General features: G+C 54.3%; 2 protein-coding genes across 4 annotated transcripts; both read right to left on the bottom strand.

Annotated features, from left to right (window-relative positions):
• Window positions 1-1,147: 1,147 nt before the first annotated feature.
• GPD1 (glycerol-3-phosphate dehydrogenase 1) lies at window positions 1,148-5,685 on the bottom strand. Of its 2 annotated transcripts, none has more exons than XM_050914127.1 (8): window positions 5,645-5,685; window positions 5,283-5,460; window positions 4,512-4,583; window positions 3,985-4,123; window positions 2,927-3,039; window positions 2,362-2,595; window positions 2,065-2,171; window positions 1,148-1,779 (listed from the first exon to the last, which is right to left on the bottom strand). In XM_050914127.1, exons 1-8 carry the CDS (start codon window positions 5,683-5,685, stop codon window positions 1,683-1,685), a joined length of 981 nt encoding a protein of 326 aa, XP_050770084.1. In that variant the 3' UTR covers window positions 1,148-1,682. The 2 variants fall into 2 exon arrangements, with proteins under 2 accessions (XP_050770084.1, XP_050770083.1); XM_050914126.1 differs by having other exon boundaries at window positions 4,512-4,652.
• Window positions 5,686-6,709: 1,024 nt separating this feature from the next.
• On the bottom strand, window positions 6,710-13,740 carry SMARCD1 (SWI/SNF related, matrix associated, actin dependent regulator of chromatin, subfamily d, member 1). 2 transcript variants are annotated; one of them, XM_050914116.1, is made up of 13 exons: window positions 13,573-13,740; window positions 13,254-13,441; window positions 12,201-12,243; window positions 11,982-12,104; window positions 11,563-11,685; window positions 10,958-11,074; window positions 10,531-10,632; window positions 10,285-10,446; window positions 10,077-10,174; window positions 9,508-9,643; window positions 9,025-9,147; window positions 8,680-8,781; window positions 6,710-8,440 (listed from the first exon to the last, which is right to left on the bottom strand). In XM_050914116.1, the coding sequence occupies exons 1-13, from the start codon at window positions 13,738-13,740 to the stop codon at window positions 8,387-8,389; spliced, it is 1,539 nt and encodes a 512-aa protein (XP_050770073.1). In that variant the 3' UTR covers window positions 6,710-8,386. The 2 variants fall into 2 exon arrangements, with proteins under 2 accessions (XP_050770073.1, XP_050770074.1); XM_050914117.1 differs by lacking the exon at window positions 9,025-9,147.
• Between the last annotated feature and the right edge of the window lie 234 nt (window positions 13,741-13,974).

The following is a 13,974-nucleotide window of genomic DNA, read 5'->3' on the forward strand; positions in this document are numbered from 1 at the left end:
GGAACTGCTGCTGAGAAAAAGCAAGTGGGACACGCTGTTATGTTGTGACTGAACAGTGCCCTGCAGGGGCATTCTTGCTGTTTCTGGGACAGCACACAAGGGTGCAGAGCCAGGAGGGAACTGACAGTGCCCTGTTCTGCACTCTTAGTAAGTCCAGCAGGCACCAACCCAAAGACAATGATGCACCAAAGCCACAGAGCAAAGACCGCATCTCCCGTCTCCTCTCCAAGTTTATTATTATTTTAAATGTTCGTAAAGTACACTGCTAGTCAGAGACCCAGCAGCACTAGGACCCGGAACGGGGGTGGACAGCGAGACCTGCACCAGCTCCGCGCTGCCAGCCCAGACAGGGATCAGTGAACTGCTGGACACGCTGGCCTGAGCAAACACGAGCGGAGTGAGCCAGCTTCAGAGGACCAGAGAGGCACGTGGCGCCCAGCTGAACAAGGGGCAAGTTTCAAAGGCACAGCACGAGGCATGAGACCTCTGTCCTCTCCTGTGATGTTGGAGGTCTCCTTGTACCTCTTGTGGATCACATGGCCATTGCTGCCCCTTCTGCTAGCGGGCAGTTTCCAGCACCCTCACAGGAGGGGCAGCAGGGAAAGTAAGTGTAGAACCTGCTTTCTCAGCTCCTAGAAAGCCACATGTAGAAGCACAGACTGGGCTAAGGCACAGACTAGAGCAAGCCAGAGAAAAGGCAAAAAGCTCCTGTGGATCATTCATCTAAAAGCAACACGGCCCAACTGCTTTGTCAGGTACACTGCCAAGGGTTACACAGCCTGCCAGCTGCTCAGAAAGACTTTGGGGCAGTTGGTCCCTGCATTGCCAAAGCCAGCCAGAGGACAAACCGATAGGAGGGAGAAAGGCTGCGTGGGGACAGTCAGTGGGCATGGAATTAGCACAGGCAAATCTGTGACAACAGGGGAGTTCCCCGGGTGCAGGGGCCAGGTTTGATTGCGAGAGCAAAAAATCTAAATGAACAAGCTCTAAAGCCTCACCCTGGAGCTGCCCTCATATGCAAAGCGTTGGCCGTACGGTTCGGCAGGAGCAGCTGGTGGTGGCTGGGGAAGCAGCACGTGGCAGGGTGGCAAAGAATGCTATTTTCTGTGCTGGTGCTTCTTAGAAAGAAGAGTGATTCTCAGCCCCTTTGAAAGTCCTTAGGAGCTTCACTCGCCCTGGTGGAGTCTGGCCGGGAACTGTGCCCCCTCCACAGGACAGCTAAGCCATAAGCAACAGCAGCAAGCAGGAAAGGGCTGGTACCATGCACAGTGGCCCCATGGGGCTAATAACAAAGCTTTTCCTCCCAGGCAGTGCCTCCTGCACAGCCGGTATTGATCAAGATGACCTGGCAGAGTCCCTCCAAGAACTGAATCCATCACGGCAAGAGAAAGTGAAAGGAGGAAGACGCTCAGCCCCGCTCAGGGCAGACCCTAGACAGCAGCAGAAGCTAAACGAGCCCTTCAAAGAGAGAGGGAGATCAGCAGGTACCTCTGTGCAGATGCCAGGCTCAGGCTGGCAGTGTCCAGGGCTGAGAAAGGGAACCTCTGCCCTTCCAGCACTCTGCAAAGGCTCCCAGGAAATCTGGACTCCTTACAAAGCTGTAGCAGCAGAGCAAGTCGGTGCGGGCAGGAGCTCTCCACTCATCTTGGCAGGATCAGTAGTTTTGCAGGCAGAGCCCACTTTTACATGTGCTCAGGGTGGTTCTGGAGACACTTGATGACATCAGTAACAGGTTTGCCCTCGTAGCAGATCTGATACACAGCTGTGAAGAGGGGGAACCTGTGGGCAGATGAACAAAGTCACCCCTTGCCCTGTCACCGCAGCTGGCAGAGTCAGAGCACCTCAACTTCTGCTGCGACATGCAGGACCACTGGGCAGGAGCAGGTGGGACAGTGGCATGGTGCCTTATCCAACAGGCCGTTCCTGCCCAGCTGGTTTGATGTGGGCAGTGCAGAGACTGACCTGAACAGCAGAGACGCTAAGGGTGGGTTTCCCCTCCCGCAGCTGCAGGAAAGATCCCAGCCCCACCCCAAAAGAGCAGACAAGAGAGATGATGGCACTCACTTCTCCACTACATTCTTGCTTTTAAGGATGCGATGCAGCTCAGCAGACGTCTGGGGACCCTGCAGCTTCTGCCCATTCAACATCTCCTTCTCCAGCTGCTCAATTGACTGAAACAACCCAACAGTGAGGGAGCTGGGCCCTGCAACCCCATCTGCTGCCTCACGTTCCTGCCCTGGAGCCAGGCTGCGGCACTGGGCGAGTGAAGGCAGGATACCATGGTGCTGATTGGGTTCACCTCCCTGCCTGCTCAGCAGGTTGATGCAGATCTCAATGTTGCCTGCTCCCCGCTCTACTTACCTTCCCAGTCTTGGCAAAAGCCTCAGCCACCTTGCGGTTGCGGCCACCATAGCAGGTAGTGATAAGGTCAGCGACCCCGCAGCTCTCCAGGAAGGTGGAGGAGGTGACGGGGCCCTTACAGAAGAGTTTGGCGAAGGCAATCATCTCCATCAGTCCCAGACGGATCACGGCAGCCTTCGTGTTGTCTCCGTAGCCGAGCCCATCACAGAAACCAGCTCCTACAGCCACAATGTTCTGGAAAACAACAACAGCATGGAGGGATCTGTTCCCAATGGAGCTCAAGGCTTTGCTCTGTCCGTGAGCTGCCTGTGTAATCCCAAGCACAGGCTCCTGCCTGCCCCTGCCTATGCCAGTGATCATCATCCCTCCAAGCAGCTGAACGGGACGCATCCACAGTTCCCTCCGAAGTCTGGCCTTGGACCCAACAGTCTCAGTGAACCACAGTGCAATATCCAGTGGGGTTCATTCAGCTGGCAGCCTCCTCCCCAGAGCTCCCTGCAGAGCCCTAGAGAACCGCAGGCTCTGCTAACCAAGACCTGCAAACCCCGGTGAGCGGCTCACCCACCTTGAGAGCCCCGCAGATCTCTACGGTGTCAGCTTCCTGCACCACCGTCACCCGGAAGTTCGGCGTCTGCATCAGCTCCTTCAGCGTCTGCCCATGCTGCATGTTCTTGCAGCCTGATGAGACAAAGGGAGAGGGAGGAAGATGATGGGGGAGACCCAAAGGTTGGACTGTGCTGCTCTCCTGCCCAGTGGTGCATTCGTGAAGCACAGCCCTTGCAGCTAGTGCAGCGAGAGGAACCTATTGCCCAACTGATGGACGTTGCTAAACATTTGCAGGTCCACAAAGTGCCAAGCACACGTTGCCTGGCAGATAAGCAAGGTTCAACCTTGGAATTCCCAGAAGATGGGGACAATCCCTACTGCTGCGTCAAGCAAGACAGAAATGACATGCCCACTAGATTAAAGGCATCTTCAAAGGTTGCAAATTCGGGTTTGGAGATTGCTCTTCTCCCTGTTCCTGCAGTGTCCTGTGTGAGAGTGTTTCTGTGTGCTGACAGTGATAGCATGCTCTGCTTAGACCTCTCCTGCAGCCTCCTGCACAGCATGTTTGCTTTTGTTTAAAATACACTTTGAATCCCGTAACTTCTAACCCAGCAAGCTGTTCTGTTGGTTTTGGCTGCTGTGCATGATTCACAAACAGTGTGGAGGATGTTAGGAACAGTCACCTGATGAACCTTCAAGCAGCCCTGGCTGGCAATAACATGAGATCCAGGTGAGTGTCCCTTGAAGCCCAAGGAAATGAAGGCAGGAACTCTATTTCTAAAGGGCCTCTTGGTGTCCACCCCTTTAATTTGTGCCAGGCAGGCTGCCTGATGCTCAGAGTCCATGCTGGCAGGAACTTTTAGACACACAACTCTGTTTTTAATGAAGCGAACAATCACGTCGTAAACCCTGTGAATGAGTTCATCCAGCTCCTATAGAGTCTCACTGCCTCCACAGGGAAAAAGGGCCGGCTCACCCTAGGCAGCAGTAGTTTAAGCTGCACTGTGCTCACCCCTTTGCTTCTCCCTGCTCGTCAGAAATGAAAGCTGCTAATGAGGAGGGATGTTAGCTTCTTACCAATGGTTGTTTCACAGAACTTCTCTTCTGCCACTTCACTGGCAATGTTGGCCCCCATGAGGACACTCATGTCTATTCCCAGTTTCTCGTGAATGATGTCTGAGATCAGCCTCAGCCCATCTGGTCCTTCGTCCACCCCCTGGGAGACAACCAGGGGCAGAGGTGAGCATCTGCCCCCCCGGAGACCTGGCCCCACCTGCCCCAATCCCGTCATTCCCTGTGCTGCAATGCTGCGACCCTCATCCCGGCAGCCCCCCCAGCGCTCAGCTGCACCCCACTCCTCACAGTGCTTGAGATCCCCCACATGCCCTCACCCTTCTCCTCCACCAACACGCCTCCAAATCCCCACAAAGACTCTGCCCCCACTTCCCACTCTCCCAACGCCTCCCCATAACCCTGGAGCCCAGTTTCTGCTCCAAAACCCCGGGATTCCCTTTGCAGCCTCTCCGAGCCAGGCTGCTTCCAGCTAAACCCCCTTGGCCCAGTGCCCCAGCGAGCTGCCCGGGCAGCGCTCCTCCTGCTCACACCTTGATGAGCGACACCCCAACAGCATCTTTCTTCACGTGGCCCTTGAGCTGGTCACAGACTTTGCCGACAAACTGGTGGGGCACCACGAACAGGAGGACGTCAGCCCCAGCGCAGGCTTTCAGCAGGTCTGGCTCTGCTACCTGGAGAGTATGACTGTCATCAGGGACTTGTGCCTGTAGTCGTGCAGCGAGTGTGTCCTGAATCCAGGACAAGGGGAGCAGGGGCTCGAGAGCAACTGCTGGGGGCTTCCCTGTAAGGGAATAAAGTGCACAAAGTTGCTGCCCCGAGGTCCCCTTCCAGGGCAGAGGGGCTGGAGCAGAGCAGGGTGAAAGCAGCCCGAGCTGGTCCCACGAAAGTGGTGCAAAGAGCCGGGGTCATTCTGGGGACCTCAGCAGGCCAGTGCCAGCCGAGGGGCTGAGCATACAGCCGTGGGGCAGCAGGCCCCATGGGCTCTCTGCATGCTGCCGATGCCAGCTCGGAGGCAGCCACATGGCCTCAAGCCCAGCCTGCGGGATGCCAGAGCGGGGGCAAAGGTGGGCAGCGAGAGCAGCCAGGGCTGCAGCTCGTCCAAGCACAGATCAAGGTCACCGGGAGGGTGTAACTGAGTCCCGTGCAGCCCGGTGCATCCCCTACCTTCGCACAGCCGGTGCCCAGGACACCAGGACTCCAGCAGCTCCCAGCAGAGCTATTTATTACCTCTCACCAGAGAGCCTGGCTGTCAGCATCGGACCCTGCGCTCAGCGGACAAGCCACTGGCAGGCCACACTCACCACATTGGGGGGCAGCTTGTGCCCTGGCAGGTATTTGACATTTTCGTGCTCCGTGTTGATGATGTCGGTGAGCCGCCGGCCGCCCACCTCCTCCTCCAGCACCCACATGTTCACCTGGTTCTCAAAGGTGCTCAGCCGCGCCGCATTGCTGCCAGCGATCTTGGCGATGGCCGAGCCCCTGCGTGGGCAGAGCAGAGCCGTAGGCAGCGGGCACCGAGGCCGCTGGCACCAGGGAGCCCAGTGCACCACAGGTCACTAGGGCTCCTGGTGAAACGGGGACGGCTTGCACCGGGTACCGTGAGGCACCGGGACCGCGCTGTGCTCAAAGAGGGGACCCGGGTGCGCGGGCAGCAGGCTCTCACCAGTTGCCAGAACCCACGACGCAGACTTTCTTGCCACCCATGGTGCAGGGAGCCGGGTCACTGTGCAGCGCTGAGCCCGCCGCTGGTATTTCAAGGCCGCCTGGAGCAGGGGCGGCCCCGTCCCGCCCCCGGTCCCGCCTCGCCCCCGGGGGGGAACCGGGCACCCGTGCCCCGGGGTGGCAGAGCTGGCCACTTTCCCAGGCACAGCCGGTGCTGGCAGCTCGGTGGGCGGCAATGCAGGGCTGCACTGCAGGTGCAAATTGCTCCCCTGAAGCGAAGGTGAAATAGATCCCAAATCTCAGTAGAACTGGGAGTCGTGACTGCGGAGCCTCTCCCCCCCTTTTTCTGCATAAAAGCCTTTTATTCTCCCCCTCTTCCTAAGAAGTGCCATTTCCTCCCCAAGTAAGAAGTATGAACCATCTGGTTGCAGACCCAGGACGCAACTCCTGCCCTAATCCCACAGCCTTAAGCAGCAGCACTAACTGCCTGACCTTAGGCAAATTGCCCTTTCTTCTATACATAGAGGATCTCTTTCCCTTGCAACAAGGGCTTACAGGTTTTCTGTAAAGCATTACATTTCTACTTTTATAAACAAGGCATGGTGAAGAGAGCAATGCCCCTTTTGCATAGTTTTAAACCCTTCTATGTAAACTTTAATAGTTTCCTCAAAATTATGCCTGACTCCCGTGGGGCTAGTAACAGGCTGTCACAATTCTGCAAGGCAGCAGTGTGGAAACTGGGCTGTCTAGGTTTTATCAGCAGCTTGGCCACTGGATTTCCAGTTTTGCTCAAGTTACTTTGCTTGTTTGCCACAAAAGCACTTTGCAACGGCTTAGCAGACTCTGCAAGCCAGGAGATTCTTACGTGACAGGCTCTCTATAAAAGGCCAAAACATGAAGAACATTTTCTCTCCAGTCTCCTAACCTAGTTGGCTTTGTTTAAAAAAAAAAAAAAAAAAAAAGTGGAGATAATCCTGTCCCTTCCTAGGCAAGTAAATGAAGTGTCATTCACCAAGGCAGCTGCTGAGAGAAAGCGTGCTGTCAGCACAGAAGGAGGGAGGACAGCTTCCTTCACAGGAGGCTTTTATTAAAACTGGGTGACGTCTACAAGGATACAGTACAAAAAAAAAATTTTGGTCCATGGAAAAAACCGTAATATTCAGTTAAGAAAAGCAGTTACTCTGCAACAGCTATGTTTGCCTACGCAGTACTCAGCATCCTTCGTGTGTGATTACCCTGAGGAGTCAGTGGGCTGCTTCATCAGCACCAAGACCTTCACCCCAGTACCACAGAGGAGCCATTTCATAAGGGGGCAAAGGAGAAGGGAAGTCGAGAGTCTATTACTCACAGACATGTAGTAACACAGACACAAGGAGTAGGGCCACCCAGGCTCCCAAATTCATAGCAACCTTCCCAACTACACCAAAGCTGGGTGTGGGGATGACGGGGGTTCGTCCGTAACATGACTTTGCAGCTATTCCAGGAGAATATGACCAACTTTCAAGTCCATTTGCATTACAGTCCCGAGCAGAAATACTGAGATCCAGGTTAAGAGAAGCCATTCTCTTACACCTGACCACTAGTTCACTAGTAATTCATTCCATGAAGAGGCATCTGGGCTGCTACTCCCCACAGTAGAGAAAATCTACTTGTACATTCCTGAACCATGCTGGGCCTTATGGCAGCCGCAAAACCTAAAACTTGACTAAAAACCACAGGAGCTTCAGCATGGAAACACCTGCTAACTCGCATACGCTTGGAGCTACGTCCATTCCCAAGGACTGTCTTGTTACACCCTCAGATCCACACGAAGGAGCCTCTGGTCCCCACAGCAAGTGACACAGGATAACTGTCCCAAAGGAATGAGCCTCCAACACTGCGCCCCTGCATAACTCCACCAGGCAGTTGCTGCATCCCCTCTCCCTGCTACAGGGAGAACAAGCAGCCAGATGGCTCGCTGGAACCGCAAGTGTAGGTCTTTTGAAGTGCAGAGAAGTCTCACCGCTCCCATGCTTCCACGTCCCTGCAGTAAGCCAATGCCTCATCTCCCCTGTGATCCCAGCCTAGGACAGTCTGTCAAAGAACACGAAGGGAACAGGGCAGGGAAAAAGGGACAAGGGAAGAAGCAATTCTCTACGCAGTCCAGTAACTTCCTCAAGGAGGGGAGTGACCTATGAGGCAGCCCAGTGCAGCAGCACCCTCCGAGCGAGGGAGTAAGGGCAGGGAGGTATGTCAGCTCATGGCATCCTGCCCACTACGTCTCCTGGCACCTTGCTATAAAACGAGGCAGGGAAGAGACTAGCCACAGAACTCCACCCTTACAGCAGATCCAGGCTTCCCAGACCCAGGTCTCACGTGTGCCACAACTAGATGCTAGTCGGGGAGGAATGGGCTGTGGTTTCTGAACTTGAGAAAGGCTCCAAGTCAGCAGTCGTACTGGCTACTGGGGACACTACAGGCAGCGTGGAGTCAAGGGGAGGCTCTCGGAAGCCTTGGGACTGACAAGGCAACAGTCAGGAAGAAAACCAGGTAGAAATGTGTGCTCATTGGAGCCTGTCTGCTTGCCACACCCCAGAAGACCCCAAGTGTCCTGGAGTTGCCCCAATAGGGACAATGCCAGGATGAATAATGATGCGGGCCTCGCTGCCGGAGTGGGATTATGTGAGCCTTAACAGCGTAGTCTGCAGCTCTCTGTCTTCACAAATAGCTGTGATGCCTTCTGGTTGGGGAGGAGCGGAGCAGCCTATGTGTTACGGATTCCCAGGGCCTGCTCCAGTTCCTGCCGTCTTTGCTGCACCTGCAAGAGAAGCCAGAGCCGCAGCATTAACATACTCGGACGGTGCAGCACCACAGCAGCCGAGTAACACAGGACCCAGCTGGAAAAGGGTGAACTCAAACTGGGACCAGTATGCATCAGCAGTGTCTACAAGTGAAGCTTAGCACTGCCGCTTTCCACCGGCAGCGTCTGCCCCCAAGGAGTGGCAGGTACTCTGAGCCACTGGGTACGGAGGGGGACCCCTGATCAGGGATGCTCACCTTGGAGTAGAAGTATCTGCACACAGCTTCCTGAGCCCACGGCTGGAAGTAGAACTCAGCTCTACGCTCTTCTTCAGGATTCCCAACAACATCAGTCATTGTCTACAGAGCACAAAGGACAAAACAGTTCAGGGAGCGCAAAAGCTCTGGCTGTGCTGAGCAAACCCCCACTCCCTCCCTTTTTCTCAAAGAAATTTCAGCACAGTCAGGTCAGGTTCTTACGCTTGACTCCAATTCTAGTCTTGCTTTCTGAGCAGGAAATTGCCTCCCTCTCTCTGTGGGAGCTGGTTATAATGAGGGAAGCGTGTGACTGGATCCACCTTCCACACAAGAAAAAGCTTTTACCTTTAAATCTCGGCACTGGGACTGTAGCCAGTCGTTGATGAAGCCCTGAGGATCTCGGGCAAAGCTCAGCATGAACTCACGCTGGGTCTTCAGCTGGTTAATTGTCTCTATTGTTTCATGAATCTGAAGGAGATAAGCACAGCAACTAAACTGCTGAATAGGGGAAAAAGTCAGACAGAAACATCAAGAGACCCAACACATGAAGGCAAATTCTTATACTCCCTGGTTGACTTACACCTATCAGATAGGCGTTTCAATGCCCAGTTTCCTACTCTAAATATTACCAATTTTCCCACTGACCATTTGCTTTAAAATTACACTTCCAGGTAAAGCCACCTGTTTGTAAGCATGGCTTACCCCACTCCAGCGTCCAAATGCACAACAGAGCAAAGCTGAACCTCTGTCCTGTTCAGGGCTCACCTGCTCCAGAGACACATTCCTACCCAGCAATGAGGAGGGCAGACCTGAAGAAGCTCTTCCTACCTTGTTATCCAGAGCAGCAATTTCCTGTTGACTGGCTGTGGATAGCAGAAAGGAATTCATCTGAGTTTTCAAGGTATCGTCCACCTCCACATCAATGTCATAGCAAGCTGTTTTCTTCTGGTCGTTTGGGTCAACACTAGGGGCATCCACAAGAAAGAAGCCAAAATAAGCGAGTAGCTCAAGAAAGCACCAATTTGTAGCTCATGTAGGATGACGCAGCACATGGACTGCAGGCAGGGACAAGCCACGCTAGTGTTAGCTTCAGCTCTAACACCAAGCAGCAAAGCTCCACTGATGGTTTCGCAGCACAAAGACCAAGTGATTGCTCCAAGCAGATTTCTGTCTACAAAAGTGTAATGCAAAGGACAGCATGAACGTGGGAGTGCCTTGTGGAAAAGAGGGATGTGGTAAACAGAAGAGGTGGCTGTTCTTCTACAAAGAAACTATGACAGGCAACATGGGAACTGCTGCTGAAAATCAGAACATATTACATTGCCTTCCTGTGCCAGCCTCATCCATCCCTTCCACTCTTCTTCCTAGAAAAATGAAGTCAAGTCGACCAGTCTCACCTGATCACATGATTAATGATGATCGGTTCTGGGGGCATAAGCAATGCATGAAGTCTTTGTGGGATTTCAGAGAACTTCATCCGCTGAGATTCAAATATCTGGGACAGAAACACAGGGCTAAGGAAAGGAATGGGAGCTCAGCACCAGCCATCACTGGCTGCTGACAAAGAAAAGCTGAAACAGTCGCTTGTTCCAGCCACACTGTTACCTGCTGGAGGTATTTGTCACAGATGACATACTCCCGCTCGTGGGGGTCCTGGAGCTTGTGGGTCTTGATATATTGCCACAATGCCTGGATGATCACTGGACGGGTCTGAGTGTGAATCCCCAAGAGACGAGCCAAGCGGGGATCCAATTTGAACTGGGGAGGCTGAAACAAAAAGCACAGAAAGGTGAGATGGCCACAGACAGAGCTAACAGTACATGGCCAGCACCGTTACTCCCAACATCTTACCTGGTAATCCAGCATCAGAAGGACAGTACAGCGCACATTTACATCTCCCGGCCTCTTCACCTGGAAGCCATCCGTCTCCTGAGTTGTAGCAGTCCTGTGCCACTGGAACAGCAGAGGGCTTTTAGAAGCACCCCCACACTTGGCTCCCTTTGCTCCTGCTGCCTAGCACCCAACAAGCTTGCCAGTAAATCCCACCCACCTAGAGAAAGTTCATCTTATTCCCACTTACAGCTTGAAACAAGAGTTAATACATTTGTTCAGACCTCCAGCAAGTCAGAGGAAAAGCTAAGAATTCAAGAGCTCCTGGCTCCCAGCCACTTGCTCAAGCCTTAAGTATCCCCCCCTCTCAAGTTACAAGTGATATACAAACCCTGTCTGCTGAAACACCAACCCATTTTTAGAGGTAACACAGCAAAAAGCAGCTCACCTCTACTAGGTGATTGTCAGGGCCATACAGGTCTTTATCAAGTTCAATGACCAGAGATTTAAAGAAGGATGAGAACTTTCTTTTCTGCTTGGTGGCGTCATATTTGGACAAAGCAGACTGCAAGCAACACAGGAAGGAAAAGTGTTAGGACAGCAAGTCTCAGCACTCAAGCACAGCCACCGTGCACAACAGTGTTCCTTTAAGTTCCGAACACCTAAATTCACCAACATGTGCTTGAAAATCAAGTTCCAAGACAGAGAGTGAAAGACTGGTGTTAAAGATGAGCTTGCAGGAATTAAATCACTCAGCAGTTACATACAATGCAAGTGCCCTGGTTCTCAGAGCCTGGGTACACAAGTGCCACTGATCTGCTCTCACCATTAATTCTTATAGCTATAAGAACTTTGTATAACTCATGTCCTGCCATGGGATACCCATCGGTCTCCAAGTTGGGCTCTCGGTCTCGTCACCATCAGACTCCTTGGAAAACAGAGATGAAGGAGGATATCAAGCCCCTAGCTATGCTCTCAGACACTAAGAAACTGGTTTCATTGCCAATTCCAGATCCAGAAAGTCACCTCTGTGGTTGGGTATTTCACACTTACATCTTCCAGCAGCCGTCCTTCCACTCGAAGCTCCCAGGAGGCGACTGTTCCTTCACCATCCTCTGCATCCGACTTGGCTGGATTGAAGGTATTGGAGATAAAAATACGTAGCTTTCGTTTTTGCTAAAAGAAAAAGCACCAGCTCAGTGTTAATTCTGAAATAAAGGGCTGACTATCTTGCTTATGTTTGCTAAAACTAAGCTTAACGTTTTTAGCTGCCTCATATTCCCCCGCTCCCGGGACAGACAACAAGGAAAGAGGCATTTCTGGTTCCACTCCTTGGTTATGTCTTATTAAGATTCCTGATACACCACGCTTACAGGGACACGACCCAAGCTTCAGTGCCCTCCTGCTGTCTTAACTAAAGTAAGAGCCTCCAAACCTTGCTTATGATAACCATGAACGCAGCCCTCCCCTACCTTAATGGGTCGCTTCAAAGCCTCCTGGATATCCAAGCGTTTCCTCATGATCGTCTGGTCCAATTTCCTTTCAAAGGCCAGCAAGTCCATATAGGCCTGAGACTCGGGTACAAGTTCACGAATCTATAGCCAATCAAGAATGCAAATCACTGTCAGCTCCCCCGCACTTCTCCAGTCTACTTCGTATCAACCCAGGCTTCAACTGCATGTGCCACTCACCCTCTGAGGTAGAATTTTGTCAGCCATCTTCTTCTTTTTAGCGCTGTTAAGGAAGAAGATGCACACACAGGCATTAAAATGGCAACCGCTTTCTGCACATTTACTGTAGGCATTCACGAAGGGAGCAAGACGACAGTTTATTCTCTGGTTTAGTACTGCGGCATTAGCAGTGCTCTCAGCCTGGATGCCAGTCTCGGGCCCAGGCTCTCATTTTCAGAGGCACTTACCATTACCATCAGCACACAGTCAGGCTCTCCACTCCCCACAGCCCCTGCCAGGCCTCCAGCACTGCAGAGCTGACGAACCCTGCAGCAGTGTGACTAACTGGTTACCTGAACGTTTCGCATCCCCTGAGAGAGCTTAGAAAGCGGGGTTACATCAAGTTGGAAAGGGCATACTGACGTAATGCCTAACCAAAGTGACTCTCTAGCTTCAATTAGCATTAGATTCACTTTTCTAGGAGATGCATTTTAAATCAAGGGATGAATTACCAGTGTTACTGAGGAATCGCATTATACTGCCAGAAACGTAACATAAACTTGCTCTTGTCTAGCAGCTGCACGTTATTCTTGTACCTGCTGGAAGCCCCCCTCTCCCAGAGGAGCCGCACAAGAAAGCTGACGTCCCTTTCAGCCACCCAACAAGAAGCAGCCATGAGAAGCCCAAGCGCAGCACGAAGGCAGAGCGCCCCGGACACAGCCGAACAGAAAAGCTTTGTGCCGCTAAGAGCAGCCAGCCGATGACACCAAGTCAGTGACTGACGCTTCCCGCTGCCCCGCACCCGGCGCAGTCCCCGCTTCAGCGAGGACTCACCGCTCGCTCTGATTTTGGGGGTGCCTGCCCGCACCCCTAAACCCGGCCTTTCCCCGTGGGGCCTTTGGGGAGAGAAGCAACGCATCCGTGCCCCCGCCCGGGGATGCCCTGAGACGCCCCGATGCCCGGGGATGTCCCGGGATGCCCTGAGACACCCTGCCGCCCGGGGATGTCCGGGGATGTCCCGAGACACCCCGCCACCCGGGGATGTCCCCGCCGCCCGGGGATGCCGGCCCTTACTTGTGGTTGCGGTTGGGCACGGCCTGCGGCTGCACCTGCTGGAGCTGCTGCGGCGCCGGCCTCTTGCGCGCCTGGTCCAGGCTGGCCTGCGCCATCCCGGGCCGCACCGCCGGGCTCCCGCCGTAACCGGGCGGCCCCATGGAGGGGCCCTGTGGCGCCAGCCGGCTGCCCGGTAACATTCCGGGGCGCTGCGGAGAAAAGAAAACCGGTCCAGTGCCCACCGGGAGGAGTCGTCCCCGTCCCCACCGCCCCCGCTCCCTCCCGCCCCGCCCCGCGCAGCGCCGGTCCGCGCTCCCCGCCGGCCCCTCCCCCGCCTCACCGGGTAGGCGGCTCCCGGTAGCGGCGAGCGGTACAAGCCCTGTCCCGGAGCCGGGCCCATGCGCACCGGCCCGCCCGGCGTGCCCGGTCCCAGCGCACCGGCCCCGGCAGCGGCTCCGCCACCGCCGCCGCTGGGAGTCACCGACTGGAATCCCGCCCGCGCCGCCATCTTCTCCAGCACAAAGGGGAGCGGACCGGAACCGGACGCTCGTCATAGAGAGCACGCGCAGGTGCCGTGCTAGGGAGGCGCCCCCGGCAACCGCCGCCCTCTGTTGGCTGGAGGCCCACACTAGGGGGCGGGGAGGGGTATGGGAGGGTGTAGGGTCTTGGGGGTGCAGGGTCCTGGGGCTATATGGGAGGGTGCAGGGTCTTAGGGCAGGGTCCTGGGGCTATATGGGAGGGT

The sequence above is a fragment of the Gymnogyps californianus genome, unplaced genomic scaffold (assembly GCF_018139145.2).
Source record: "Gymnogyps californianus isolate 813 unplaced genomic scaffold, ASM1813914v2 HiC_scaffold_32, whole genome shotgun sequence".
NCBI classification, from domain to species: Eukaryota; Metazoa; Chordata; class Aves; order Accipitriformes; family Cathartidae; genus Gymnogyps; species Gymnogyps californianus.

What these genes read in the sequence shown, in the direction of transcription:
- GPD1 (XM_050914126.1), bottom strand. Translation starts at nt 5,685, where the DNA reads ATGGGTGGCAAGAAAGTCTGCGTCGTGGGTTCTGGCAACTG. An exon ending in TTGGGGTGTCGCTCATCAAG is followed by an intron (nt 4,124 to 4,511) that starts GTGTGAGCAGGA and finishes GTTGTCTCCCAG; the next exon opens with GGGGTGGACGAAGGACCAGA. An exon ending in CTTTTGCCAAGACTGGGAAG is followed by an intron (nt 2,172 to 2,361) that starts GTAAGTAGAGCG and finishes GGGTTGTTTCAG; the next exon opens with TCAATTGAGCAGCTGGAGAA.
- SMARCD1 (XM_050914116.1), bottom strand. Translation starts at nt 13,740, where the DNA reads ATGGCGGCGCGGGCGGGATTCCAGTCGGTGACTCCCAGCGGCGGCGGT. An exon ending in GTGCCCAACCGCAACCACAA is followed by an intron (nt 12,244 to 13,253) that starts GTAAGGGCCGGC and finishes CTTCCTTAACAG; the next exon opens with CGCTAAAAAGAAGAAGATGG. An exon ending in AAGGACGGCTGCTGGAAGAT is followed by an intron (nt 11,075 to 11,562) that starts GTAAGTGTGAAA and finishes TGTTGCTTGCAG; the next exon opens with TCTGCTTTGTCCAAATATGA.